Here is a 25,948-nt window from a genome sequence, read left to right as displayed (position 1 = left end):
CTCGTTCGCGTAGGATGAGTGTTTGGAGGGGAGAATAAAATCAAAACATAATATGCCTAGCATAGAATAGCGTAATTAAAAATTGGAGGGTTGGGCTGACAAAAGGCAGAGAAAGAGCATAGGCCTATAGAGGAAAGAAGTATTAAAGAAAGACAGATTAGGACATGTAGGAAGGGAGAACAAAGAAAAAAAAGGAAGAAAAGAATGAAAAGAGCAATAAGATATAAAAGAAAGACCAAAATTAGAGAATAAGAAAAGGAATTTTTTTTAAGAGAGAAGAAAACAACATTAACTCATTACAGTAAATGTAAATCTTGCACCTGTTCCAGGGTTTCTTGAGCCAATTATGTATAGTTGTGTGTTCCATCTCCCGTCAGCCTCGGTTAGGCATATGAAGAGATTGATGGAATGATGATGCCCCAAGCATTTTTTAAAGAACTAAAACTTTCATCAGAATTCATCATCAAAAAGAAAAAAGAAGAATCCTAATCAGTCTTACCTCACTGACCACTCGTCCTCACTCGTCATGTTTGATTTCACAGATGTTTATACTTCTATTATCGGTCCTTACGTTGATACTACACTGTTGTTCAGAGTTGGTACGTTAAATGTACATATTCGGCAGACCACCGGGGAGCTACATGTATACGCCCGGCGGTTTGCGGGGAGGAAGGACTCACGTATACGTAGCTAGCCGAAAGACCGAAAGACAGCGCTTGCACACGTGTGATATCGATCGCACGATTCGGGGATTTCCCTAGTCGGCTGTTCAAGTCACCCCCCCCCCCCCTCCCACGAGCACTATTCTTATTGGGGCATAAATATGTATTCTGAAGACCTTGTACAATAATTACGGGGAGCTGATCTAAAAAAAATTGCTTAAATGGTGTTTTTCATGTATTTACTTTTTTGTTTCCCTTTGCTTTCAGAATGAAGAAAATAATTCAGTTATCTTTCCAAGATAGTTAATTATAAATGATTCGAGTGTCATATAAGTTAATGAATTGAACACTATTAATAAAGATTTGTGCCCAAATTGGCTCTCTATAGTTAAACTTCAACTTTAACCAAGCGTTTAATTAAACCCAAGTTCAGATTACGGGCCCTGCGTTTATATATTTTTCTTTGCTTTGATTCCAAGACTGTGATTCATTTTATATACAGGGAATTATTCTTAAATCCATTTACAGCCTTCCCCGGTTACTGAAGGTGACAACCCCCCCCCCCCCCTCAATAAGTACATGTACCTCTTTTTATTTAAAGAAAAAAAACAATTATATATTTACAAAAAGCAATAAAAACTAAAAATTACAGAAGTTTTTAAAATGTAGCAACAAATAATTAAGAGCATACACGTCTTAAGTCATGAAACAAATACACATTCCAAATGATAAATATTTCCAAATGCTATAAAGTTGTTTGTTTCTGTTTCCTGTTTGTGGTAACTCCCGTAGGAACTAGGCAGGACAGCATTTTTTGCTGGTAAACGCCAAGCTGGTATATAACCAATTACCTTGGAAACATTTAGGTTAATCAGCCATAGTGGCTGACATAATAGAGGACAGATATCACTCTTGGGCCTTTTTATCAAAGTGGAGACAATGGCAGAGTTGGGATTCGAACTCACAACCTTGCGATTATGAGTCCAATGCTCAAACCAGACGACCCGTTGTTATGCCTATTGAAGGTTCAGTAATAACATGATCTTACCTGTATTACCATCTGTGTTTCCATATCCTACATTGAGTTGACCAACATGAGCGCCATACATGTGAAACCAGAAAGTCATACACATTGGAGTACCAGCCTGGAGAGGGTTGCTATAGATACGGGCAGCATCATTACTACTGGTAGAGCTTGAATCAATCACAATATAGAAACCTGCAAGAATGAATAATAGCTAGTTAATAAATAATTCACTGATGTATAAATGGGGTGGTCCTGGGGATCAAGCCACCCCCCCATCAAAAAAAAGTTCCACCACCAAATAAAAATTAATGAAAAGGGTTTAAATATGATAGTATATTCTTTTCCAACATTTTTGATATATTATCTTCTGTATCAGGTGCATATTCTTTATACTTGGTTTATTTGAATATTTATGTCATTTGTATTTCCTGATGTTATATTTTATTTATTGTAATTATTGCTTCTACATTTTGTTGGAAAAATTGAATAAAAGAATGAATGAATGAATGAATGAATATATCCTTTTGTTAAAAAATGACGATTTGTATATCAGGAGGGTCAAAGCTGGCGACTTTGAAATTTTGCTTCAAAAACCACGATTGGCTAATTCAAATTTTGTTCTCATTATTGCTGAAGTCACATTTCCCCCATGATGTCCACAGTGAGATTCGAAAACATCCGTTTTACAGATTTCTGTACAAACCCAAAACAGGAAGCTGGGAAAAAAATATAAAATAGCTGATCAGACTCGCAGTACAATTATGCGAAAAGTGACTGTGCCATAAGGCACTGAATGAAAACTTGATTTGAATTAAAAAAAAAAAATTCAACAAGCATAACACTGAAAATTTCTTCAAAATCGGATGTAAAATAAGAAAGTTATGGCATTTTAAAGTTTCGCTTCATTTCACAAAACAGTTATATGCACATCTCGGTCGGTATGCAAATGAGGAACTGATGACATCACTCACTCACTATTTCTTTTGTATTTTATCATATGAAATATTTTTATTTTCTCGTCATTGTCATGTGAAATGAAGTTTCATTCCTCCCTGAACATATGGAATTCCATTATTTTAACATTTTGTGCTTCAGGCAAGGAGGTCTTAATCGTCAAATTCGTAAAAATTGAAATATTTTATAATTCAAACAATAAAAAACAAAAGAAATAGTGAGTGAGTGACATCATCGACTCTCTCATTTGGATGCAACTGGCTCGTTCATATAACTATTTTGTTAAAAATAAGTGAAACTTTGAAATGTCATAACTTTCTTATTTTACATCCGATTTTGATGAAATTTTCAGCATTGTGCTTGTGTGATTTTTCTCTATTGATTCAAATCAACAGTTTTCTGAGGTGGACTTGAACTTTAAAGATTGTATTAATGAAGTAGTAGGAATTGAAATCATTTTTTCATTTTTTTGGGGGGGGAGGGCAAAACCAGCAAGGAGCTAGATCCAATAACTTAAAGTTGTAATAAATGTATTAAGTGCGTTTGAAAAAGATACCAGTAAAATAATAACAATAACTACAATCATAAGGAAGTAATAATGTGTGATAATTCGTGGTATGGAGTCAGATATGATAATGATGTTTTGATAAATGATAATCACCAATGCTGTTTTTTATTCAAAATATCGTTCCCGTATCTTTATTGTAATAATCCTCATATCCAAAACAAAATTTTCATTGAAGTGGGTAGAGGGACCTATCCACCGAATATTACTCTATTGTTACTGAGGGTGCTGATCCCCGGTGTTGAGCATTGTCACAGCACCCCGGCACAGCACCCCAGTAACAATAGATAATCCTCCGTGGCCATGTCCAAGAGTGGGTAAAATGCAATTTGAAATATTGTCAAATATAAATGCAATATGTTTTTGACATACCTTGCTTAGTTTGAGTGGTGTGGTCCGCAGGGGGACCTGTCCCGACCGTTGGTGTACTCCCAGTTTGAATGGTCCAATCGAAATCATCGTTCTTTCCCTGCGTCCACGTGCAGAGAGTGTCTCCCTCGAAGCTACAATCCCATTGGAGGGGTGCAGAGGTAACCGCTTTGGTCGGGGTAGGGGTAGGAGGTGCTGCGGAATTTAGATTTTTAGGGAGCATGTTGGTGTCAGGTGTATATCAGAAGGTAAATTAGAATATTTTATAATGATGTATCCATTTATTGGAATGTATTTAGTCAGGTACAAAAGATCAGCAAAAGGCCCTTTTTCAACCAATGACCTGGGGCCTGTTGCATAAAACTTTTTACCCGAGAAAAGTCTGGTAAAATCTGAAAACTAAGGCTAGTCTGATTTCTGCCATTGACTAAAAATTCCGGTAAAAACAACTTGAGTTTTCTCAGGTAAAAAGTTTTATGCAACGGGCCCCAGATGAAAATAAATTCAAGATTACAAAAAAAAAATCATCGAAATCATGCATGTAAATGAAATCAAATGCTGAATTATTATTGTAGGCAAAGCTTACTAACATAATTAAACATATTTTGATGTAATTACAACATGAAAATGACCCTCCACCTATCATGTCATATCGTTTATATCACATTTACATCCTTCTGTCCATCCATATATCTGTTTAACTTTCTGGCTATATAACTTCATTTCATCATCATGTTGTATTATAAACTTCCTCTTGCTTTGTTATTGTGATGAAAATTTGACCGGATCACACCTTCAGGAATTTCTACATGAAATGATCATGTGAGACGAACCTCAGGCAGGATTATAAGTAATACTTGATTAACCTCACGTCCAACTTTCATGAACTAGGTCCCTATACTTGCAAAGTTATGATGTCATTTCAAAAACTTAACCTTCAGTTAAGATGTGATCGATGTCGCCACCTATAATAAAAGTCTCAAAATATGAAAGGTGATGATGATGATAATAATAATAAAAAATAAAAATAATGGTAATAATAACAATAATAATGATAATAATAATTATAATAATAACAATATTGGTAATGAAATAATAATAATCATCATCATATAATGAGAATAATAAAAGTGATAATGCTATTGTTATATATCTCTTTTCAGACTCTTAATGCGCCGAGTGAGGTAATAAATCAAATACTTACGGACATATTTGCAGTTGTGCTCGGTGTATTTAATATCATCTAACGCTATATCCCCTCTATAACCAACACTATCAATGCCTTCAAACTGAATGAGATGATAGACACCCACTGATACATCAATCTCAGCTAGAAACCAGGCGTTACCCTGTTCTCCCGTCTTAGTCCAGAGAGTCTTTCTCTCTGCACCGGTCTGAAGTTCTTGCAGATGTACGTTCAGCGTTCCAATTTCTAAGAAAATAATTACAGTTAGAATAACTCTTTTAGAGAATTTGGAATTAATTTTTGTACTCAATGAAAACCATGATCATCGTCGTCATTACCATCACTTGGTGATGATGATGGTAGTGACGATAATGATGATGGTTGATCATTGATTTAAAAAAAAAATCATCAATATCACCACCATCATCCTCATCATGATCATCACAATAACCGTAATTACCATAACCGTCATCATGACTATCACCATCGTTATTATCCCTTTTACCGTTATAATTTCCGTCGTCGTCAACATCATCGCAATTACCACCACCCTTAATACCATCACCTTCGCCATTATCACAATCATCATCATCATTATCCGACATTATCATCATCATTATCTGACATTATCACCCCCATCATCATGATCACCATCATCATCATTATCACCGCCACCACCTTTGATACTATCATCTTCGCCATCATCACAATCACAATCATCATTATCATCACAATCATCACCACCATTGCCATAATCACCATCATCATCAGCAGCATCATCATCATCATCATCACAATCATCATCACCATCATCATTGCACCACCACCACCATCACCACCACCACCACCATCATCATCACCATCTCCACAACCATCATCATCAACGGCAGCATCATCATCATCGCCATCATCATAATCATCATCATCATCATTTTACCTAGTCCATACATGTGATAATAGAATGAAAAGCAGCCTTCGATTCTCGGTGCGAAGTCAACAGATTGAAGAATAGCATTATATTTGTCTTGCGAACTCGACGCCTCAATGTACAAATAATGACCTAGGGTATAAAAAGGATGATTACGAAAAACAATATTAATATCACATAGTTGATATTTATCATTATATCATACTTACTCCAATCATTAATCATCAACTTTTTATAGTTTATTGGGTTTAGTTTGTTAAGAAATATTTATTTTCTAGTTAGACGAAGTTTGGATTTTTTTTTTAAAATTTCATTTGATTTTATTTCATCGAAATGGTTTCCGCCAATTTCACGACGTTCAACATTTTGCAATTGATATACATTGTATAGGATTAAAAAATATAACTTATAACTATGATCAATGGTCGACGGATCATTTTTTTAAATAGAAACCTAATGCAAGGAACCCAAAATTCAAAATATCTCAAAGTCTAACATTCCGCGTAGCACTTGCTTTTAAAGTATCAAAAATTCATTCAGGGAACTGATTAGAGCCGATTTTCTTTGGCGAGGAGCAATGAAAAGAAATACGAACCAGTGTCATTTTGGCTATTTCTGTTCACCGGTCGATGGGTCTTTCAATTTCCGTTGTACCTATATCCGATTTTTTGTCCTTATTCATTTTGCCATAAATGATTAAATAAATATATTTCTTTTTAAAATTCCAATAAACCAAATAAACAAAATATAATCGAAGTAACTATGCGTGTTCAAAATAATACAAAGAAGATGAATTCACTGACCTTGTCTAGAAGATCAATGCTTGTTTTAAAGGCAGGTTCCTAAACTTAGTTTCTATGTTATTTAACAAAGCTATATACCATAATGGAGATGGAGAAGAGATAAAAACTAGTAATCTTCAAAATATTAAAATAAACCAAATAAGCAACCACAAAAAATAAAAGTCATTCAAATAATACAAAACAATGATAATAATAGTAAATTAAAAAAAAAAGAATTATAAAATTGTAATAAGGAGAACAAAAAGAATGCAAAGGAAAGGTAGGGAGAAAAGGGGAATATAAATAAATATGAAAATGAAAAGAGGAGCATGGCAGGTGCACCCGTAGTTAAGGGTTGTAGTATCATTATGTAGAATATTTGTAGAATATTTGTGAAAGATTTGACAAATTTATCGAAAGTGAGTTAAAGATTTTAATACTTTTAGTTTAGGTAATATTTTGGCTTGTATTCAATGAAGAAATGAATAAATAAACACATGAATAAATACATAAATAAATAAATAAATAAAATGAATGAATAAGTAAGTAAATAAATTAAAAAATAAATTAAAAAAAAATCTAGTAAATGAACAAATAATTAAACTAATGAAATCTAATCCAAAGCGACCAATGGCAAGCCATTTAGCACAAAGTAAAAGTTTTGCTTTGTCTGGCAATTTGACATGACTTGTTTCTTTGGTGTAATATTGCAATCCACATGGCTCGTTCTGTTCCACTTGATCGTTGCACTCAGCTCAAGTACACCCAGCCTTTTTTGTAGAGTGAACTGCTACATGTACAGTATGTTCCCAAGAAACATCCGTATTTGGAATACTCTCCCAAACGCTGCTGTAACTTCGACCTCTATAGCTGGTTTCCGGGAGCAACATTGCCTATCATTCAGCAAATGTTGCTTCCCCCTCCCCTTAGGATGCTGTAAGAGGGACACACACGCAGCACCCACACATTGCACCTAGCACACTGTATATAGTGCACCAAGAATACCACCACAGGATCACCACATCACCTGAAGCACTGGCAGCACCTGACACAGCACAACCTTCTCCAGGACAGCGTGTACGCTTTTTGGGAGAGTACTTCTTCAAGGTTCAAGGTTGCATCCTTACCTAAAGTCCGACCGATCGTTGCCTAAAACGCTAATGATCGTTGCAACCTTACCTATAACGCTACTGATCGTTGCATCCTTACATAAAATGCTACAGATCGTTACATCTTTACCTAAAACGCTACTGATCGTTACACCCTCACCTAAAACGCTACAGATCGTCGCATCTATTACTTAAAACGCTACTGATAGTTGCACCTTTACCTAAAACGCTACTGATCGTTAAGTTACCTAAAACGCTACTGATCGTTGCATCCTTACCTAAAACGCTACTGATCGTTGCATCCTTACCTAAAATACTACCGATCGTTGCATCTTTACCTAACACGCTACAGAGTTGCACCTTTACCTAAAACGGTACTGATCGTTGCATCTTTACCTAACACGTACAGATCGTTGTATATCCCTACCTAAACGCTACTGATAGTTGCATCCCTACCTAAAATGCTAGTGATCCTTGCATCCTTACCTAAAACGTTTCCGGTTGTGTGATCGTTCGTCGGGCCAGTTCCTCCGCTAGATGTCCGACCACTGATGAGAACCCAATCCATTTTATCTATGTCATCTACATTGAACCAATCACAGATAGGCTCTTCAAAAGTACAGTAGCCTGGATGAAGTTTGAAAAATAAAACAACAACGAAAACAATTATTTGTTTGTGCATGTTTTAGTTAAGAACTAACTGAAATTATGATGAAAGCCGTTTTTCCGTTAAAGGAATAATTTAAGGAGTTAAACGCAAATAAATGAATCATTTACAAGTTCTGAATGTGTGATTTGTATTTGTTAAACATAAAGTTGCTGTGTGTATGTCTGTAAATGTGGCTGTGTTAAATCTATAAATTTATGTTTAGTACAAGTGTTTTTGCCATGGGTCTGTGGAATTATGAATGTATTTAGGTATTGTATAGCAAATATCAGAATACAATACCATCAGAAAAATGGTCGCAATGGAGGTGCAGGAAGCTTGAGTTTCGTTGTAATTAAAAGCGATAAACTCTACTCTCTGAATGCAAAGAGTTAATCTGGTCCCTAATTTTACTCTCCTCAGAGTGAGCCGAGAGGGGGAGGGGGGGGGGTAGAAGAAATAGTGGTAAAGGCAAAGACAAGAAAGATTGGAACAGTTCACATAATTTATTTTTTTACTTAATTTCCAAGCAAAAGACAACAAGAATGTTTCTCAAGAACGTACCGGGTGACGGGCATCCTCCTACGTCGATTCTGACGTCATCAATAGCCATCAAGGATCCGGGAGTAGAACCAACAGTTCCTTTAAAAGCAGCCTGTGAATTCAATGTTTAGAATAATCAAGAAAATGACAAAATATTGTCAATGGTAGTTAATTTCAATAAATAAGTATAGAGACGGAAGACTTTCATTTTTCTAATCTAAATTTTGTGTTGTAAAAGAGAACAATGTTCATCTGATTTTTTTTCATTGATAGTTGATTTACCTCAAAACTATGTTTGTCAGTCACACTACTGCTTCCGAACCTCCATCCCGCGTAGCCGATAGGGGGCGCTTCCCAAAGCGGATCAGAGTATCTGCCAGACTCGCGAGAGTGTATGGTGAGTGCACCGACCCCGTCGTGGTAATAGTAGAATCGAACGCAATGTGGTATCGAGGTGAGTGTGTAGGTAGGGCTGAAAAGAATAGCGCTTTGGCCATCCACTGGGTAGGTAGTTGTATCCACCCAGACGTAGTAACCTTCAACATAAACCAGATTGAGGTATAAAAATATTGAAATAGTGCCTTTTAAACAGCCTGTTTGATATCAAACTAGATTTATTGCCGCATATGTAATGTCATAGGACCTACATTAGATGCGGGTGACATAGGATCTAGATATGCAGCAATATATCTAGTATGATTTGGACAATCAGTAATTAACTTTCACTTCATCATTATCATCGCCATTATCATTCTCACTAGTCCCAACGATATCACAAGTGATTGTCATCATCAAGTGCTATCAGAATTATTATCACCAACATCTCTGACATCATCATCGGATTGATCCGGATAGTGATATCATGTAGGTCAGTCTCATTATCATCATCATAATCACCATATAGCAAGCATCGTTTTCATTTTCATTGTCGTCATCATCAACATCATCACGATCGCCTTCGCTACCATCACCGCCACCACCCCCAACGTCATCATCATCGCCACCATTTTATCAACATCATCACGATCACCGTCGCTGGCATCACCGCCACCATCATTAACGTCATCATCTTCGTCACCATTACCACCACCACCATGATGATGATGATCATCATCATTATCATTATCATCATCATCACCATCATCATCATCTTCGTCATCATCATCATCCTCATCATCACCACCACCAAAACCACCATCACAATTATCACCACCATCATCAATGAGCCATGTTCTCACCCGTATCTACCCCAACAGTACTATCAACTGGGATGTCCTTGTGATCTTTACCACGACTCCGAGACCAATCAAAATCATCTTGAATCTTTTCTTGAGACCAACCACAGAAGTCCGTTTCGAAGCTACATTCCTCTGTAATATAAACGAGTAGAAGTATTATTATTATTAGTAGTAGTAGTAGTGATAATAGAAGTAGTAGTAGTAGTAGTAGTAGTAGTAGAAGTAGTGGTAGTAGTAGCAGCAGTATTAGTACTAATAGAAGAAGTATTAGTAGTAGTAGTAGTAGCAGCAGCAGCAGTAGTAGTAGTAGTAGTAGTAGTAGTAGTAGTAGTAGTAGTAGTAGTAGTAGTAGTAGTAGTAGTAGTAGTAGTAGTAGTAGTAGAAGTAGTAGTAGTAGCAGTAGTAGTAGTATAGTAGTAGTAGTAGAAGTAGTAGTAGTAGTAGTAGTAGTAGTAGTAGTAGTAGTAGTAGTAGTAGTAGTAGTAGTAGCAGAAGTAGTAGTAGTAGAAGTGGTATTAGTAGTAGTAGTAGTAGTAGTAGTAGTAGTAGTAGTAGTAGTAGTAGTAGTAGTAGTAGTAGTAGTAGTAGTAGTAGTAGTAGTAGTAGTAGTAGTAGTAGTAGTAGTAGTAGTAGTAGTAGTAGTAGTAGTAGTAGTAGAAGTAGTAGAAGTAGTAGAAGTAGAAGTGGTAGTAGTAGTAGTAGTAGTAGTAGTAGTAGAAGAAGAAGAAGAATAAAAAGAAAAAGAAGGAGAAGAAAAAAAGAAGATGAAGAAGAGTAGGAAAAGGAGGGAAAAACAACAAAAACAGAAAAATGTCTTCCCGCAAATATCACACCTATTCCCCCACTAAAGTGCCATGGGAAAGGATGGGTCAGAAATGTAAAAAGAAATTGAGGATAAATATATGTATGTCGCAAAAATTATGCTTTCATTTTTCATTAATGAAAAAGAAAAGACACTATAATATCAGTCTCCCTATGCATTATTATCACGGTTAATTAAAACAAGATTTTTTTTTTATTCCCCTTGTCTTAAACTACAATGGTAATGATTCAATAGTCCATATTTTAAAGTGTGTGATTTAATCATTAGTTATGCGGTAAGGAAATCATTAATACAATATTAATTGAGACACACGCTTTTTTACCTCAAAACTAGCAATTATAAAAGCAGTAGCTGTTTTGAATCGTGGACAAATTTATAAACCACCTTTTCTAATGCGAATTAATCACAGCCTATATAGCTAAACCAATAACTAAGACATTAGTGTAAATTTTAGTTTTCACTTTCTTGTACAGGAAAACAGATCGTTTTAAAAAGCGATGTACATACTCAAAACTGGACAGTTTGAAGTTAGATCGAGGAAAATATCATCTATGGCAATATCACCCCAGTAGGAAATTCCACGTACTGCATTGAATATGATCTATAGGATAAAAAAGACATAACGGAAAAATATCAAAATAAAACACCGCTGATTATAACGAAAGCATTCTAATGAAATGAGTATCAAGTACATGATAATTATAGTTATAAACTGATTATTTTATTAGAAGTTGTAGTCAGTTACAGGCGCGTACGCAGGATTTTTGAAAGGGGGGGGGGTTTCGAGCTGAATTTTTTTTAAATCGAAACGAAAGGAAACGAAAAAGGGGGGGGGGTTGAACCCCTAACCCCCCCTTGCGTACGCGCCTGTACAGTTAGGAATAGTACTTGTAAAATCATGATATAAATCGTATAAGATATTAGTTTTTTTTTATATCACAACCACTACTGCAGCTGCAGTAATGGTTATGATTACAATGATGATGATAATGAAAATTAATAACAGTTATAATAAAAATACCAGTTTTTCATCACTTATGTGATTTTTAAAAGAAAGATGGTATTCAATATTGCTCTACAAATCTGCATGCAATATGTAACAAACAATACCTTACACGTACAGACAAAAAATAAGTTCGATTTGCTCCGATTCCTCAAGTTCTACAATAAACTGAATACCTTGCATATTTAAAATGTTTTCTTACTCGTGCTGTTATTTATTTATTTTGAAATGATTAAAAATATGAAAATAACCCTTTAAACATCAGGTTGAAAATATATAATAATTAGCAAATAAAATATAAAAAAAATATGTATTTTACTCCGATGAGTACTACCGGTACTTGCAATAAGTTTTGATATAGGCCTATACATCAAGAATGAATTGAAATCTTTTTGTTTTACCTGATAATGATAGTCAGCCACAATGTTTATTTGTCTGTAAACCCATTTATTTTGGAGTGTCCCAGACTGCTTCCACAAAGATTCTTGTTGATTTTCGTCTATGCGAACAGAAGAGACCTGTACTTATTGGAAAATATAAATATGACAAAAAAAAATAAATGAAAACCGTAAGCGATGGTAAAAAATGGTAAGAACTCAAAATCCTATAAACATATTTGTAATATCCTGAAGTTTTTCAACATTTATACATTGGTACAGATCTCTTTTAGCAAATGGCGATATGACTGTAGAAAAAAATCTTCTCTTTTTGAAAAGTTCATGAAAATTATTTGCGCAGCCCTCCCCCTCACTCTTGTTTTTTTAGATATCGACCGTCGACCGCACCGAAAATTGGCATGCACGTTTCTGGGAAATAGCCTTCAAAAGTGTATAGTAATTTCTTTCATGAAAATTGCGATCAATTAGGCTAATTTATGCTTAATTGGTGTGTAAAATCGTACTTTTTGCTCTAATTCCCTAAATAAAGATCCAAAGTGTCATATTTCTGGTGTAGAAACGCTTGGTCATGTTATTTGTAACTAAACATGAAAACAAATGCAATATCAATTCGATTTCTTATGTATTGTATTGGGTTTTTAATTTCTTATGTATTCTCCTGTTTTTTGTATTTTTTAAATAAACGTTGTCGGGACTCTTTAGCGATAGTAACGGCATAAAGTAAATCCATTTAAACCTAAAAAGTGAAATAATCATCTATCTATGAATTTTGGTCGAGAACACAATTTGCATTGACTTATGTACACTAAATCACGTTTTTGAGCAATCTGAGGTCTGACATGCATTTACAAGATTTTAAATAATTTCGAACTGCGTACCTGGGCGTCGCAATTAGGTCTTAAAAGATACAGTAGACTTGAAGGAAACCCTTTCACGTTCGGAAAATATTGTGCGAAAAGTCGAGAGGGGGAGGGGGCGGGGACTCCATGGCCCCGGGCTCATCGGTAGGGTTAAACAATATAGGCTCCCGATTTCTAAATCCTGGATCCGCACCGACACTCGGCAACAATTAACTCGGGAATTACAAAAAAAAAAGAAGATAATGCCTGAATGATACGGTGTATGATACGGTGTAGACGCATACCGTAGTTCACACTCACCAATAGATTCATACATGGTAAAGAAAAATATTGTGTGATCATACACGGTAAAAACTGTGGTATTAAAGTTGACACCAATTGGTGTTAATAATAATAAAATAATGATAATAATAATAAACAGTTCTTGTATAGCGCATATCACAATTATGAATAATGTCTCTATGCACTCCCAAAGGACTTGGATATTATTACCCCAGCTGTAGCTTGGCTGCCGCAATTACTATGATTACAGCGCACAGGTACCCATTCACCTCACCTGGGTTGAGTGCAGCAAAATGTGGATAAATTTCTTGCTGAAGGAAATTGAAGGTGTTCATAGAGGACAACACCCTGAGGTGTTAAAATTACACCCTTTGAACATAACACCAAAGAATGTTAATGTAACAACACAATGTGTTCCAATAACAACAATAGGTACACTGTCAATTTAACACCGGTGTAAAATAATTGATGTGGTACTCTATGTACACCGGTTAACACCACATTTTTTTTACAGTGAATCATACCTCCAATGCACCCATCGATTGTCCATACATGTGAAGCCAGAATTTAAAGCATGCTCCGTTAGGTGTAGCAGTGATAGGTACAGATTGTAGCTTAGCATTGTACCCCTGAGATCCAGGTGACGCCTCGAAATACAGGTAAAAACCAAGTTCTGTAAGAAGAGGGATACAAGTTCAGTCAGCTCAACAAGAGGTTCCATAAGTCTAATTACAACAGGAAGGTTAACGATGTTCGTTCGACTCAACCCATTCGATTTTCTTTCAATTTGATATTGCTGATTGACAAAAGTGTATGAATATAATTGAGAATCTAACACTGATTCTAGAAATGGTAACTACTGAATTTCCTTTGCCCAAATTGGGAAGATTTATCAATGACTTTGGAACTATTTTTGACTGGCGAAACATTTAGGGCTATTAACTGTTTCAGTTGAGTTGATAAATTTGATCCCATCATAGTTATCTTCATAAATGGCGATATATTTTCAAAATGAGCTGGCTACGATACTCTTCTCTGGTCAGATATGGAATGTCAGATATATATTCTATCCTCTTTTTTCACGTATATTTTTTATGAATTTTTCCAAAGTGCCATTTTAACACGCAAGTCATTGGAATGTTTTACGCGCGTGACACCAAGAGTTCCAAGCATCGTATTAGTCATTTCGTTATTGATGACCTTTATCTGCTCATGCGCAGATGAAGGTCTACAGAATACATTATATACATATAGAGTGAAATCAACAATTATCATGGAATCATTACATCTACATCAAATCATTTACATCAATTTATCTACATCAATACATCAATTAATCTATATTTATTTCTCTTCTTTTTATTGTTATTATCTTATTACCAATATCGTAATTATCATCATGCTAAAAAAGAAAGATGATTGTGTCTTACGTGAATTTGTAGTATGATCATAATCAGGTCCTGTATCAGTTGATGGGGTCCGAAAGTTTTGTCTGTACCAGTCAAGATTATCATCCGGCATATTCCTCCATCCACACCAGTTAGAATCAAAATCACAACTAACAGTATCTTGATTGATGGGATTGGCTGCCAAAGGCATATCTGAAATAAAAACAGATCCTCGATAAAATAATGTAATGCTAATTATTTATTCTTTTTGCAGTGTTCCAGTGTTCTGAAAGTAAAATTCATCTGTAGAAGTGCCATTATGGAGAAGTACCGTAACAGACTAGTTCATAAATTCGTATCTATTGGAATCCATTGTATAGAAATGTGTATTCATCAGCATTAGGCCTACAAACATAAATGAAACACATATACATGGTGTGAGAACAGAGAATAAAGGGCAAATATTACATGTAAAGTAGACGGACAAAAATATGATTTTTTCACCAGAAACCATATTTATAAGGTTAGGGTAAATCATTTTCTATGAACATTCATGATTTTATGACATAAGTTTATTTTTATGATGTTGACTTGTTATGATTGTATTTATTTGATTAATATTTTGTTGAAAATGAAATAAGTGAAATGAACATGAAATGGTTTCACCTTCAACGCGTGGTGTATTGCGTCTATTGTAATAAAATAAAACTGTCTGTATACGCCATGCTATCTTATGTTATGTGCTCTTATCACCATTAACCGTGTCATATTAATATTTCTACAACACTACTCCTATGCCTAGTATTTTCTGCTTCTTCGGATGCTGCTACTTTTTGAAGAGAACATATTATGGATAAAATAAGAAATTACTTGGGAGACGTCGGGGTATTTGATATTACCGCGCTGCAGAACTCAGAGATACAAGAACTCAACTATCCCTCATCTCACACACTCAGGGCCGTCGCCAGGGGGGGGTGCGGAGGGTGCGAACGCACCCCCCTTCAGAACCACAAAAAAAAAATAAAAATAATAATAATTAAAAAAAAAAAAACGGAGGGGGGGGGGGTAGGGATACTTGAGGGCTCTTTTGAAAAAGATCTGGCCGGCGGGCTATATAACTGCATGAAATTGAGTTAATGAGTTGTTTTTTGTGTTTTTGTGTTTTTTTTCATAAAAAGCACCCCCCCTAGAAAAAAGCTGGTGACGGCCCTGCACACTGTTAGAAAATTTGTCCTTAAAATAAAAGAACTTCCTGCAGCAGAGTCTCGAGAACACCTGTAATCTTACCAAATTGCTCAATCTTCCAGGAAATTGGTATTGGGTGTATGGAACCTTACAAATTTCCTTTAATGAAACACCCATTTCCCCTTTTTAAACAGACCTGATCTGTTAAATTGCAGAAAAAAATCCTGTTTTATGAATTTACAGAATGATTCTGTGATTACTCTTTGCAAAATAGTCTTTCTTTTTTCTGTAAAATCAGGGATTTTTTAACAGTGCAGCGCCATTGAATGCTGTTCTGTGATAGGTCTAAATTAGACATTGCTATGTATGTGCCTATGTATATGCCACTGAATTCAATGTCAACCTGCGTTCATGTTTGTATGTAATTTTTACGTTCAAGTATGTTTTCTTCCATTCACCCTTCACTCCCTTTTTCATAATTTGAACATTCCCCCCCCCTCAGTTTACATTGAAATCAATCAGAATAATACATATCCAAAATACATGTATTTTTCTGTGTTTTTATCGGTCATTCGATTTTCTCTTTATATAGCATCATCCCCTTAATGATATTTCAGTAATGTGTAAAACATCGAGTGCAATATTTATTCTTACTATTATGTTCTTAATATATTTTGTTAATTCTTACGTATATAATATTCCCCTTTTCTGTTAACTTTGTATATGTCAGCCTTCGGACTGTTTTACAATGTCTTTTCATGATAAACCGAATTGAATGAATGAAGAAATATGGGTCAGAAAACGTTAGCTGTGACATTATTTCATTCTCGGTTCCAATACGAAACAACGCAATATTTTCATTTACATAGCGTTCTTCACAATAACTGTATCACAGCGTTTTACAAAATGAGCTAAAAGAAAATAAATATACATACATTAACGACAAGTGAACTGACTATTTAAAAAAATTCTTTAATTACAGCGATTTAATTTTAGGGGCATTTTGTTTAGATATGCACGCTGACGAGTTGCTCAATTCATTACAAATCTACGTCCAACCTTACTCTGTTGGATTCATGAATATTTATTAGTAGTCTTTGAAGAAATAAACAGTATTATGATGCCCAGAAGAGAGTTTGGTAGATGAAGCAACAATATCTCCGTGCCGCGATATATTTTCTTGTCAGTATTTGTACACCCGACGCGAGAGGGCAGTGTGAATGACAATATAATCGGCTGTTTTAGAGACTTGGACTGAATCAAATAGAGAATCTCGGACTTGCATCATTGTTTGATAAAACCAATTTAAAGTCATTCTAGGCGAGACTCGAACTTGCGTCCACGAACTCGACTGCAAGATCGGCTGACTGCTTGAGCCACATCAATCGAGCATATCAATATGTCATATATTCTATCGTTTCGTGTCACCATGAATATTCATAAGGAGTAGTCTGAATAGATTAAACTCTGGTATATCATCATTCACATTGCCTGTTTCTGTCGGCTGCATAAGTGCTGACGAAAAAATCGCCTTCGGGCCCAAGACCAGAGGTGAAAGTGAAAAGCAAAATGAAAGAATCTTACAATCGCACGTATCGCTCTCCGGGCTGAAATCATCCAATGCGATGTCTCCATAGCTGTAATAACCTAATACCGCCTCAACTTTGATCTGTTATTAACGAAACATTTGAAATGATTAAAGCAAATATGAACCAGCAAACTTGTATATTACCAATTCAAATCCTCAACTATATAATTGCCAGTCTCATTACCCATAAAGCATAATGTAGTCGATGGCCCGCTTCAATGATTACATTACAAATCAGTACAAACAAAATTATACAGTAAAAAGGATAGAAATGAATTAGTATAGTTTATTTCATTCTCAGAATTAACTATTTCTATCTCAAAAGACTATCTCGAAAGATTTTCAGACTTGCAGTTGGTTGTCTACCTTTTTAAAGGAATACAAGCTGTTTGGATATTGTTCCGAATATGAACGCACGAAAAGTAAGCTCTTCATTGCCATTTTTACAAAAGACAATCAAATTTTCACAGACAAGCTTTGAAAACGTGTTTTTTTTTCAACTAAGCCTTTACATGGAAGACATGAATAAAAGAAAGCATTACTTTGAAAGTATCACAGTCGAACTGACACATAACCCCAACCCCCACCCCCCCCAAAAAAAAAAATAACGACAAATCATTTCGAAATAGTTGAAAGTATAAAACACATACCACAAATATTTTTCTTGTCGATGGGGTCGCCGTAGTTGTCTATGGGAAGGAAACACGAAATGTGTTTGGTTATTCCTTTAATTTAATTCTTCAATATAATTCTAAACAGGTAGAGTGCCTCTGGCAATCTGGCCTGCATTACGCGATTCAATAAAGCAGCAGTGCTGACTAGGAAAACGACTATAGAATAATTATTCACAAAAAACACCATTCACATGATAAAAAACTAGGTTCATTGACCCTAAATGACATTTGCCCTTGATCATGTGACCGCAGACTTAAACAAGACGATCAGTGATACATGTACTTGATTACCCTTATGTCCACACTTCATTAAGTAGATAAAAAAACTACCACAATTGTGATAGCAATGCAACAAATACCCCAACACGGCCAAAGATCATTGACCATAAATGACCTTTGACCCTAGTCATGTGACCTGAAACTCGCTGAGGATGTTCACGGATGCTTGATCACTCTTATGACCAAGTTTCATGAACTAGATCCATATACTTCAGAATTATGACATTTAAAGAATTTAAACTTCGTTCAGATTTCGTTTTGATAACTTAACAAAAAAAGTTCATTGACCCTAAATGACCTTTGAGCTCGGTCATGTGACCTGAAACTCACAAATGACGCTTAGTGATACTTGAATATTCTTATATTAAAGGTTCATGGACCATAACCATAAACTATTAAAGTCATTTTGGAAATCAACAGATAACCCCAAAATGGCCAAAGTTCATCATTTAACTTTGACCTTTGTCATGTGACCTGAAACTCAAAGTTGATGTTAAATAATACTTGATTACCCTTCAAGTTCAAGTTTTATGAACTAGTCCATATACTTTCTGAGTTATGATAACATTTCAAAATCTTAAGATGTTGATTTCCCCAACATTGTTCAAGTTCATCGACCCTAAATGACCTTGGTCATGTGACCTTAATTAAACTAGGCCTACACCCTTTCTAAGTCATGATGACATTTTGAAAGCTTAAACTTTGGTTTAGATTTGATGCTGGCGACTCCACCACCACTGTCGGAAAAGCGCTTGTAGTCTCGAGATGCTATGAAGGATAGACAAACCCCAAAAGAAAACCCGATATGTCGGTGTCAAACGTCTTTGAAATTTTTGAATGATTACTCGATGATTTCTGCTGTAGCTCAGAAAACAACTGGATATTATTTGATAATTTGGATGAATTTAAAGGATAGCTGACCAGTTCAAAAGTAATTCTACAAAGAATAAATATAATTCAATTTTATTAAAAATAGACTTAACCATCTTTTAAAAATGACACATAATTATACTGACGATTCTATCGTGCTATCAATTCATGTATTATACAATAGGTAATACGGCCTTTTCTACCGTAGCCCTTGAAACATGGAATTGCCTGTCTTCTGCACTGAAGACTTGTCTAACCCTTAACCTGTTTAAGAAGTTTATCAATAAGAGGGATAAGTGGTGTATATCGTTTTGTCATCCAGCCAACTAATAAAGGGTATTTTGAAGAAATATACGAAGAGTATGTGCGCAAAAGGGATTAAATCCACTTTAGACCATCCGATAAAATCACGGTTTTTTGTCATTCTCCCATATTGCAATATTCTTACGTGAAACTAAATTGTAATGATAAACTTCCCTACAGTGATACCCGTCTTCGTATCTTATCCAAACAAACTGAAATAAATCCAACCCCTTTGGAATAAAAAAGTGATAATTCACCAAATGTGAACTTTAAGATTTTCATTGATCTTAAAAAAGAATGACTTCATAAGCTTTAAAATTACACATTACTTGCCGAATATATTAATACTAATCCACTCAAGTGCATGAGTGAAGGTAAGACAAAATGTTTTTCTCAATTGGTTCACTCAAGCATGAGATGTGCACACTATGCAATCTTACTGCATAATCTAGGACCAGTCAAGTAAAAGAGGTGTCAGAGAAACTTATATATCTGGTATTTTTTTTCATTTAACTTTACAACATCATATATTAACAATATAAGAGGAATAATTACTCTTCAGATACATGTAGGTATATTTTGTTATGTTATACCCTTTAAAGGCCAAATTTTTATTTGGCTGATTACCAGGAACCTCTCTGGTGTCTTTGGTGGTTTGAGGGTGTCAGGTCACACGACCCTTGCAACTATTCTACTTATTGTAACAGGAAATACCACTTAATGATTTTCATTTATGTAAGATATGTTTGAGGATTTATAGACAAAACTATTGTTCATTATTTTGCTGTCAAGTCTCAGATATGTATTTTCGTGTCCAGAATTTTGTTATGAAAAATGTTGCAAAAACCAATAAATGAAATGAAAAAATGAAATGAACCTCAATAATAAATACTGTTCTACTGACCATGCCATCGTTGGGATCTAACACCTGGAATTTCCCTTGCAACCAAGTCATCTGATCAGGATTCTGTTGCCCTTGGAGACGCCATCGATAGGTTTCTTCCTTTGTGACGTCATCGATGAGGATGAAATTAAGCTCACCGATATACGAACCAAACATGTGATACCAGAATGTAAAGCATGTAGTTGTGACGTCATAATTGAAGGGCGGGGACAGTAACCAGGCAGAATAACCAGGTTGTGCGGTTTGACTCTCGAAATAGATGTAAAAGCCTGTTAAACAAGACAATCAGTTCATAAAAAAGAATATTTATTATTTTAAATTCATTGCACAAGTGTAAGGATGTTTTAAATGTAGTTATGCCTTTGTGTAATTGAGTATTTTAACAGACCACCCCCCGACATACTTACACACACATGAAGATTTAAGGAACGATGTAAGAACTAGTGGTAGTGGTGTAGTAATAATAATAATAATAATAATATCAGTAATAATGATAAGAATGATAACAATAATAATAATAATAATAATGGTAATAATAAATAATAATAGTAGGAATAATAATAATATTGTTGATGTCTTATTGAATGCATACACAGTTTAACGCTCATGGCGCTAATTGCGTAGTCATTTGGATATAAAAATAGCAAACTATATAATACCATGAGCAATATTAAAATTCATATCTGTTTCCGCTCCATGCATTTTGAAATGCAAAATACAGCATAGAAAAGGAAAAAAAATGTATGTTAGAAACAATAATAATAATAATAATATATCCATAGTAAAACTATATCACAGCGGTTACAAACATATAGAACTATATAATTACAATACAAATGTATGTACGAAGGAGATAAAAAGAAAATGTTTACTTAGAAGTTTTTCGAGATTTCTTAAAATAAAAGATCTGTAGTTTTTTATGATTTGACGAAAGAGGGGATGCTGTTCCATTCTATTATGTATTTTGGCATCTGGTTATGAAGGGCTTTGAAGACAAACAGTAGTATCTTATAAGAAAATGAAACATTTGAAAGAAGATAGCTTGTGTAAAAACAGGAAAATCACAGAAACAGTTCAACGAAAGTTTGAGGAAAATTGAATGAATAATTAGAAAGTTATGAGCATTTGACGTTTAGAACATTGTTGAAATGTAGATCCTCCCATAGGCAATGCGACAAAGATGTGTGATATCACATGTGAACAGCTTTCCCATTGCTTTTTTGTATATATTTCACCTGAAATGCCACAATTATCGCATATATCAGTAGATCATTAATTCTTTCTATAGGAGGACTTGTGATACAGATTTTCAAAGAATATCTAATGGATAAACAGTTTGCTTCACCGTTAGAAAGAGCAAAAAGGGTTACACTTCGTAATTCCGAAGCTTCGTAATTCCGAAACACGTAAATTGCCTATACCTCGATGTTCGTTAATCCGAAAACGAAAAAGGGTTCGTTAATCCGAACATTTGTGGCGTTATTCCGACGGTTCGTTATTCCGAAGGTTCGTTAATCCGAAAACGAAATAAGGTTCGTTGTTCCGAAGGTTCGTTAATCCGAAAACGAAATAAGGTTCGTTGTTCCGAAGGTAAGTTAATCCGAAAACGAAATAAGGTTCGTTTTTCCGAAGGTTCGTTAATCCGAAAACGAAATAAGGTTCGTTTTTCCGAAGGTTCGTTAATCCGAAAACGAAATAAGGTTCGTTAATCCGAAAACAAAATAAGGTTCGTTAATCCGAAAAATGAAAACCGGGAAAGCAGAGGCAGAGGCAAGGGGGAGGGGGCGGGGGACACTGTTGCCGTTCAATTGTTATGAGGATGGGAAGGCAAGGGCGGCCGAACGAATTTTCGTTTGGGGGGTAAAGCCAAAAAACGTCAAAATGGACACTTTGGTGATATTTTCACCTTAAGATTATCATCTGCTTGAAGTCATTGTGTGTCTGATAGTGATTAAGTAGAGAAAAACCCTTTTTTGAAGTGATTTCTTATTATGGCAAAACGTATATTTAGGCTTTATTTTTCGGGAGAGAGTATAATGAGCGAGCGGCTTGGTAAAACAAATTCAAAGGTGAAGTTGTAAAACGTTTTTTGTGGTCAATTATTCTTATAATGGCATTATTGTGAGGTGTTGCGAGCGTGAATCACAAGCTAAAATTTTAGGGTATTTCAATAAAAAATGAAAATAAGTTTTTAAAAATCCGAGCAGATTTCTGCTGTCATTAAACAGATGTGCATCTAACTAAAAAATTAACACGAGCGCAAAACGCGAGCTTAAACATACTGACCAGAAAAGGAACCTGTTAAAGAAAGCATTTACTGACCTCTTTACGCATATTTCGCCAATCGTATGAGAGTGCGAAGCGCAAGCTGAAAATTTGCAATATTCCAGCCTGAAAACTTAACTTGTATGCTTTAAAAAGAGTATTTTATTTCGAAAAACACGAAAAACGGCATATTTATTTCGTTTTCGGATTGACGAACCCTCGGAATTACGAACCTCATTTTGTTTTCGGATTAACGAACCTTATTTCGTTTTCGGATTGATCTTACCTTTGATTTTTTTTCTTTCCACACAAGCCCACTTGTTCCAAGGGTTTCATTCCCCTTTAAAAACAATTCTCTATAATGTTGTTTGATACGCACCTTCTTCTGTCCCTGTTGTATGGTCAAAATTAGGTCCTGTTCTTGGTGTCGGTGTAATACCAGTATATCGGATCCAATCGGCTATATCACCAGTTTGTGTATTCTCCCATAGGCACTTACTGCCCTCAAAGTCACATGATACTAAAAAATGACAAAATATACATGAATAGTTTAGCTCAAAACATACCCAAATCCACTGATACTAATGAAAATAGGGGGAAAACAGAATAAAATTTACAGATGTATTAGTACATATACTTTAGATCGAGTTTTACACAAAATACACTGATGCTGAAGAAATTAAGAACAAAAATAAAACAAGAAATGCACTTCTGTATCAATATTAAAACATTCACGTTGTTATTATCATCATTGTCTGTTTAAACTGATTTACATCATTTATAACAGATTTGTTTTGTTCTGTTACCGTTATCAGTATTATACTCCTATTATAATCACTTTACCGATCACCACCAATATAAGGATAAACTACTATCATGTTAGAGAAAGGGGCGTTGCAGGAAACTTACGTTCAATTCCGAATCGAGTGCAAGTCCAAAACGAAAGTCAAGAATAAATCGATTGCTTAAACGCAAATTTGCAGCTTTTTGCGTTTAATTGCAACTAAACTATAACGCCAATTTACGCTCAAATTGGGGCAAACGTGCTTGATATGCAGTTAAACGTTCCGCATTGCCCTCATCGGCAGTGACCGCTACGCAGGATGCTTTCAGGAGCGTAGAGTGTATTGTAAAATGCTCTTCATGACAAAGAAGTCTTTGTACACTGCTAAACACTCTGATTTAACAGAAAAAATAAGATTTTGCAGAAAGCAATAACAGAATCATTCTGTAAATTCATAAAACAGGAATTTTTCTGCAATTTAACAGAACAGGTCTGTTTAAAAAGGGAAAAGGTGTGTTTTATTTAAGGAAATTTGTAAGTTCCATACACCAAATACCAATTTCCTATAAATTATGCATTCTGGTAAGAGTACAGGTGTTCTCGAGACTCTGCTGCAGGAACTTCTTTTATTTTAAGGATAAATTTTCTAACAGTGTAGAGGAATTCAAACAGCTATTTCCTCGGTGACTAGATAAACGGCGTATTTGCAGTTTTTAGTCTGCTTCGGAACGTCGGACGAAACTGCTCTTCTGCTTTACCAATTTTCGACAAAGACCTCCCAGCTTTCCATTGGCATTTGAATTGCATTTTCAATGCATTTGCTGTGTGCTAAGATTAATTTTGTATCTGGGGATGAAAACAGGCTAATATCATAAAAAGTACAGGTTCTAATGCACCCCTTCCCCTACATGCGTCGATTATATTCTTTCGATTTTATTTCTCACTTTTGGTGACGCCAATCTACGCCTGATTGGGGGTCATACGGTTGTTATGCAATCGAAGGTAAGTCTACTGCAATGCCCTACTAGCAAAAGTAAGAGTGTAATACTCACAGTCGTGTCCACATGGACCACTCCTAAAGTCTACGTCATCGATTGCAATGTCTCCTGTCTCCTTGTTATCCCCTACCGATGCTTCAAACACCACACGATACCTCTGTGCGGTCGCCACTTCTACTTGCTTTGAATGCCATCCATTCCCGAGGTTGCCCGATATTGCAGCTATCTCCGTTTGGCTGCCATCTACGTCAAACTGCGTGATTAAGCCATCATAACATTGAATAAAACGGTCAATATGAAAATATATTCATGGACTTGCTGGTCAATGTATTCATCGAAGGTGCACCGGCTGGGAAATACACTGATTTCTCTCATTATCACGTGACGCGCTATGGACCAATCGTACTTGGCAATCTAATATAACATTTTATAAAACGGTCAATATGAAATATTATATCCGTCACATTTGCTTATTATACATGGATCATTATTAATTGATTGGGTGAACTATATGTTAGCTAACAGAGCAAAAATCTTCTATGAGACTGGTATTAATTACTAGTGCTATTGACCAGACCAGTCATCAAATGGTAGTGACCAACCTCACTATTACAAAAGAACTATTACACACCATTCTTCTCGGGAATTAGAATAACTGCCAACACTTATAGCCATTGACTAATATTTTATGGAATTGCGCGAAATATTATGCCGAATACAACATCGTTACTAAAGGAACATATAATTCAGGAATGGATGCAGGGGGGGGGGGTAAATCCTGTTTTCAAACTGACAATCGACAGATGCTTACAGCGTGCTAGATGAATAGCTCGATATAGTCTTTGGAAAAAGGGGGGGTGGGGTCTGTCAATGACTTTGGTGTAGCAAACTTACCAGTATCCTTAGTGTATCTACTCCAGCACCGTTCATATAATAATAGAACTTCCAGCAGGTGAAACCAGAGGGATCAGGATCTGCAGTCTTTGAATTGAATTGGGCTATATCTCCAGGTGATTGTGCAGATGAGTCTATATACATGTACTTGCCTGTTAAGGTAAAAACAAAATCCAGTTATGGTTATTACCGCTATTTCAATTACATAAATGATATTTTGGAATTATAGAAATTAAGAATATATAATATATATTTATACATCCGACCCCTGTAATGCGCGAGGTTTCTGAAATGATTTAACCCCAATTAGACTGGACCTTCTCGACATTTTTCGCGTTAAATCCGCTGCGCCAATTTTTTTGACCGCGTCGCTCGCTGACTTTTTTTAACTTTCAAGTCTCGCGCAACTTTTGAGACAAAAAAATGTGATCCCCGGGTACG

At 35.4% G+C, this 25,948-nt stretch overlaps 1 protein-coding gene across 1 annotated transcript in view; it reads right to left on the bottom strand.

Annotated features, from left to right (window-relative positions):
• Positions 1 to 25,948, bottom strand: part of LOC121417851 (MAM and LDL-receptor class A domain-containing protein 1-like) — a 66,911-nt gene that overhangs the window by 39,004 nt on the left and 1,959 nt on the right. The window contains exons 4-21 of the mRNA XM_041611584.1: positions 25,508 to 25,659; positions 24,668 to 24,866; positions 23,211 to 23,351; positions 20,567 to 20,835; positions 18,187 to 18,225; positions 17,533 to 17,617; positions 14,806 to 14,976; positions 13,900 to 14,048; positions 12,237 to 12,353; positions 11,340 to 11,433; positions 10,010 to 10,141; positions 9,054 to 9,307; positions 8,793 to 8,883; positions 8,069 to 8,209; positions 5,701 to 5,823; positions 4,782 to 5,009; positions 3,581 to 3,772; positions 1,711 to 1,881 (exon numbers count right to left, since the gene is read on the bottom strand). Of these exons, the coding sequence (XP_041467518.1) occupies positions 1,711 to 1,881; positions 3,581 to 3,772; positions 4,782 to 5,009; positions 5,701 to 5,823; positions 8,069 to 8,209; positions 8,793 to 8,883; positions 9,054 to 9,307; positions 10,010 to 10,141; positions 11,340 to 11,433; positions 12,237 to 12,353; positions 13,900 to 14,048; positions 14,806 to 14,976; positions 17,533 to 17,617; positions 18,187 to 18,225; positions 20,567 to 20,835; positions 23,211 to 23,351; positions 24,668 to 24,866; positions 25,508 to 25,659 (2,748 nt within the window). The remainder of the gene's footprint in view (positions 1 to 1,710; positions 1,882 to 3,580; positions 3,773 to 4,781; positions 5,010 to 5,700; positions 5,824 to 8,068; positions 8,210 to 8,792; positions 8,884 to 9,053; positions 9,308 to 10,009; positions 10,142 to 11,339; positions 11,434 to 12,236; positions 12,354 to 13,899; positions 14,049 to 14,805; positions 14,977 to 17,532; positions 17,618 to 18,186; positions 18,226 to 20,566; positions 20,836 to 23,210; positions 23,352 to 24,667; positions 24,867 to 25,507; positions 25,660 to 25,948) is intronic.

The sequence above is a fragment of the Lytechinus variegatus genome, chromosome 6, assembly GCF_018143015.1.
Source record: "Lytechinus variegatus isolate NC3 chromosome 6, Lvar_3.0, whole genome shotgun sequence".
Lineage (NCBI taxonomy): Eukaryota > Metazoa > Echinodermata > Echinoidea > Temnopleuroida > Toxopneustidae > Lytechinus > Lytechinus variegatus.
Note: the sequence above shows the minus strand (reverse complement) of the source record. Positions and strands in the feature narration are given on the sequence as shown.